Source organism: Colobus angolensis, unplaced genomic scaffold (genome assembly GCF_000951035.1).
Source record: "Colobus angolensis palliatus isolate OR3802 unplaced genomic scaffold, Cang.pa_1.0 Scaffold191, whole genome shotgun sequence".
Taxonomy (NCBI): Eukaryota; Metazoa; Chordata; class Mammalia; order Primates; family Cercopithecidae; genus Colobus; species Colobus angolensis.
In genome coordinates, this window is record NW_012115055.1 from 3,761,466 (window position 1) to 3,766,749 (window position 5,284).

Below are 5,284 nucleotides of genomic sequence, written 5' to 3' on the forward strand. Positions count from 1 at the left end.
AAAAAAAAAAAAAGAGATCTGGGACAGCTATATACAACAATCTTTGTCAGGATTTTCACTATGCCTTGATGATTCTATTGGCTTACCTGTCTCTTTCTCTTTTGATGAAAGTTGTCTTAAAGTGTTTGTTTTTCTGTTATTTCTTGCCAGATAGATATTCTTATGTCACTCATTTTCAAATTTGTATTACTAATGTTTGATTTACTGAAGTTCAGATGCCTGATGAATTAGCAGTTAAGGCAATTTTTATTAAACATTTATTTACTAACAGAGTAGCTGACATTATAATGCACACTAAATTATATATATATGCTGTTGCATGTATTACCTCATTGAATTCTTATCAATCCTAATGGTATAACCCTATTATTTAATATATGTTTTTATATAAAAAATTTGAGGCAGGAAAAGGTTAAGTAATTTTCTCATACTCACTTATCAGGTGGTGATGTGTCCAGATTTGAACTGTACTTTGGTCTAACGCTAATACAGAATTCTTATCTGCCCAGTTCTACTCTTATTTATTATGCATGATTATTACTGGTTCTTTTTTTGTCTGTCTGATTTATAATTTTTCATGTTTCTGTATGCCTATGATTGTTCTTCCATGACAGTCCAAAAAATGTAAATTCTCAGACCAAATTCCAAAGGAGTCAGAAGCTGAACAATTTGATGGTGTTATTTGCTCATGTATTAATCAAGCAAGGAAGTTTATTACAGAAAATAGTTACCAAGAGAGCATGGCGGCGGGCGAGCTTGAGGGCGGCAAGCCCCTGAATGAGCTGCTGAATGCGCTAGCCCGGGGCACCTTCCACGGGCACCCCGGCATCACAGAGCAGCTGCTACGGAGCCAGCTGTATCCAGAGGTGCCACCCGAGGAGTTCCGCCCCTTTTTGGCAAAGATGAGGGGGATTCTTAAGTCTATTGCGTCTGCAGACATGGATTTCAACCAGCTGGAAGCATTCTTGACTGCTCAAACCAAAAAGCAAGGTGGGATCACATCTGACCAAGCCGCTGTCATTTCCAAATTCTGGAAGAGCCACAAGACAAAAATCCGTGAGAGCCTCATGAACCAGAGCCGCTGGAATAGCGGGCTTCGGGGCCTGAGCTGGAGAGTTGATGGCAAGTCTCAGTCAAGGCATTCAGCTCAAATACACACGCCTGTTGCCATTATAGAGCTGGAATTAGGCAAATATGGACAGGAATCTGAATTTCTGCGTTTGGAATTTGATGAGGTCAAAGTCAACCAAATTCTGAAGATGCTGTCAGAGGTAGAAGACAGTATCAGCACACTGATCAGCCAGCCTAACTGAAGATGACGTATGAAGGAGTTGGAGTTGTTGAAAACAAGGTGTTCATGATCCCTCCCCGCTGACCTTTTTTAAAAAATTCTTGTGCCCGCATTGGTATTAAATCCTTGCATTCAATCAAAAAAAAAAAAAAATAGTTACCAAAAATGAGGAAGTGAACAAAAAGAAAAGGAAAACAATAAAAGCAAGTGGCAAAGAAAAATAGTGAAAAAAGGAATGTTAGTGCATATGTCTCTTAGTTCCACAATTGGACAGTCTTCATTAGCAAGACGACAGATTTCAGTCTATGCAGTCCTTCAATTGTTATCTCCTTGAATAAGCTTAAAACACCTGTCATCCCAAATTTAAAATCCCAGTTATTTGAGAAATAAGCTTTGTTAAGTCCTTTCTTATAGGTAAATATGCAATATATTGCCTCAGGAAAAAAGAAGTGCCATTTAAAAAGGATATTTTCTAGTCTTTAGTTAAAAATGCCCAGTATAGACTTGCTTGCATTCTTACCTTTAAACATTGACCAGATATTTGATCTTTACTAAATTGTACCTGAAGCTTTCTTTCTACATTTTTGTTTCACTTGAATTATTTTTATATTGAGTTGCTATAGTTTGGTTTGTTTGATCCCTTCAAATGTCATGTTATAATTACATCTCCAGTGTTGAAGGTGGGGTTTAATGGGAGATGCTTGCATCATGGGACTGAATCTGCAATGAACAAACTAATGTTCTCCCTGGGAGGGGGTGATGAATGAGCTCTCACTCATTAGTGTTCCGTAGAGCTGGTTGTTAAGAGGAGCCTGGCACCTCCCCTATCTTGCCTCCTCTCTTGCCGTGTAATCTCTACACACTGACTCCTCTTCCTCCTCTGCCATGAATGGAAGTGGCCTGAAGCCCTCATCAGAAGCAGATGCTTCTACTCTGTTTCACACATAGCCTGCAAAACCATGAGCTAAATAAACCCATTCTCTGTCTAAATCACCCAGCCTTGGGTATTCCTTTACAGCAACCTAAAACAGACTAAGACGTAAGTCTCCACTGCAGTTCTATATCAGTGTTTAGAATATGTAAAAAATATCAGTAGAACACCAAAATGAGTAATCTACAACTTTAATTCCTACCCAAATTTTCAGGGTTCAAAAAGGAATGGGCCATGCATGGTGGTTCATACCAACAATCCCAGCATTTTGGGAGGCTGAGGAGGGAGAATTGTTTGAGACCAGGAGTCCCAGACCAGCCTGGTAACATAGCAAGACCCCGTCTCCAGTTGAAATGAAAACAAAGAAGAATGTTGGTGCATATGTCTCTTTGTGTTCAAAAATACAATTTATACGTAATATAAATTTCAAAATTAATTCAATTTGTATATTTTACTAATGGTAGATATAATTTATTTACACATATTTTTGTGTTTTTTTTCACAGACCAATTATTATACTGAGATGATTAGATAATTCAGCTAAAGAGGAAAAATAATGTGGTGAGCTGTGGCTACTTGAAAAGCTCTAAATTATTTATAACGAACTGTTGCATGGCAGACGTGTAGTTTTGTAGTTAGCATGAATAAAATTTGACTTGTTTTTGTTTCAAAAGTTAAATTCAATTAAATACTGATTTCTTTTAAATGTGTTAAATTTGTCATATATTTAAAATTTAAAGTGGAAAATATGGGAATTATCTAAATAAGTATATGTTTTAAAAAATATATTTGAATGATGGTCACCTTTGTTTGGCTTAAGATAATTGTAGGGTAGGGGTTAATTCAAATAAAAAATATCAAAAGGCATGGTTATTCTCATTTATTAAAATTGTCTAAAATTAAGACAATTTTTACTTTAAAAGACTCCTGAGTAAGAAAGGACAATGAATTGAGGTTGTGAAAATTTACATAGTATATCAAAAGCCACAGATAATATATACTTTAATAAAAACTGAAAATATTTTTAAAGTCCAGGGATCACCAGACTCTAGGAATTTGAAAGCTACATCTTTTGTTCAGCTGAATTCTAACCAGGGACTCTTGTTATTACTTTGTTGATGCTTCCTAACAAATAGCATGTGGAAATCATCCAGCACTTTGTTAGGAAATCTTCCTCTTAAGACTATGCTTTTTACTTTATTGACTCCAAAGCTATTATGAAAGACATTTTCCCAGTATTAAAATTCCCATGATCAATGCACAATTCATCTTAGAGATGCTTGTTTCTTTCCTTCCTGTTTTCCTCATTACCCTTCCTTTATCTTATTTTCTTCACATTGCCTGAGAGAATAAAATGGTCCGTAACATTGACTAAGCCCCACATTATGTAAATGATAATGCTTTCTTGGGCCCAGAGAATTGTAGAGCTCTTGTTGTACTTGCTAGTTCAGGACATTTTAAAATTTGCTTTAGCTTCATTGGATTACACCTTAATTTGACATATATGAAATAAAATCTCTCTCTCTCTATATATATATATATATCTGACAAAATTTCTTAATAAATATGCTACATTATTTTAATCTTGATGATTTTTAAATTTTTTAATTATACCCAATATTTTAATGATTATGCAAAATTATTTATCTGACAAATGCTTCTGTTTCAATAGTTTTTTAGTGAATTTTGAAAATAATTCATTTGTTTCATTGGTAAAATGAGCCAAACAGAACGTTGCATAATAAAACTTGAGCTGTTACCATGCAATTGAATTAACATACTATTAGATGTGTTAGGTCATAGGTCTAACTTTACAATGTACTAAGTACTTACAGTACAGTGTGGATTTTTATATCTAATAAGAAAGTATAAAAACATTGATATTTTTACATTGAACTTCAAAAATTATAAATACTAAAGATTTAGCATTAATTATCTTTCTTTGATAGTATATGTTTTGTCTCAACATGACAAAATTTAGGTGGTCTTTAGATTATTTTCCCTGCTGAACTTCACTTTTGTCATCCCAACAATTTTATCAAAAAATTTAAAATATTAGTTCAAATTAAAAGCCAAAATTTGAGGGCAAAGGGCTTTCATTGCTAAGAATATAACAGGACTAGTCTCTTTCTCAGTAAAGGCTAATAAAATCACTCTACTTACAATCCAACTCTTATAAACAGTGAATTACAATAATTGTATGTCTAAATAACATACTTAGAAAAAGTATGCCCTAACTCATTCTTATTGCCTTGGAAATATAAAGTACTACAGTTCCTTTCCTCTATGTTCCATTTAAAAAATTTTTTTAACTAATGCTATTACCTTTACTGATTCTTTGTCAAATTATTCAGTTTTTTTTACTTATTGGCATGCTATGTAATTTAAACAAAATACCTAGTATTTTTGACAGTTTTAATTTATAGTAACCATTCACAACACAAATTGATAAGGACAAGAACATCTTTATTTAAAAGAGCTCTCAAAAGTGCTTACTGAGCAAACGGGCATAGTATTCTTCTAGATGCTGTAGTAATTAAGTTAGACACCAGAGGCTGGAACAATTTCTTTTGATTTGATATATCAAGGACCAAATGGATGAACCATGGTAAAAAAAAAAAAAAGACATTTCTGGGTTTATAAATTTGAGTTATTCTTTTGACAGGTAAATAAATTTGTGTTTTAAAATACTTAATAAACTTTAAACAGGTCTCTAATTTTTAGCCTGGGTCTATTCCTGGTGTCTCCCAGAAAGAGACCATTACCTAAGGCCTTGCACACAAATTGTTTATTTTGGAAAATGATCACAGGGAATAGTAATGGAGGACTAGGAAATAATAGATACAAGGAAAGAGTCAATACAAATATGTACCAACCTGTTCCACTTGTGTGGGCAACTGGGTGTCAATCCATTTGGGATCTTTTAAGAAGCCATGAAGAATGAAGTTAAGAATAATCCACGTAAAATCCAGAAGAGGGGAGCGTTTTTGAGAGGATTCTTTATATATGGATTCCTTCTCCCATTGATCAAGAATTGCCTAATGGGGTAGCGAACCTTTCAT

At 34.0% G+C, this 5,284-nt stretch overlaps 1 protein-coding gene across 1 annotated transcript; it reads left to right on the top strand.

The window, feature by feature from the left end:
* The first annotated feature begins 735 nt into the window (after positions 1-735).
* LOC105510767 (COMM domain-containing protein 1) lies at positions 736-1,444 on the top strand. The gene has a single exon (XM_011940671.1). It carries the CDS (start codon positions 741-743, stop codon positions 1,311-1,313), a length of 573 nt encoding a protein of 190 aa, XP_011796061.1. The 5' UTR covers positions 736-740; the 3' UTR covers positions 1,314-1,444.
* Positions 1,445-5,284: the final 3,840 nt, after the last annotated feature.

Bases quoted from the DNA above. Each gene is read 5' to 3' on its own strand.
- LOC105510767 (XM_011940671.1), top strand. From the start codon at position 741: ATGGCGGCGGGCGAGCTTGAGGGCGGCAAGCCCCTGAATGAGCTGCTG.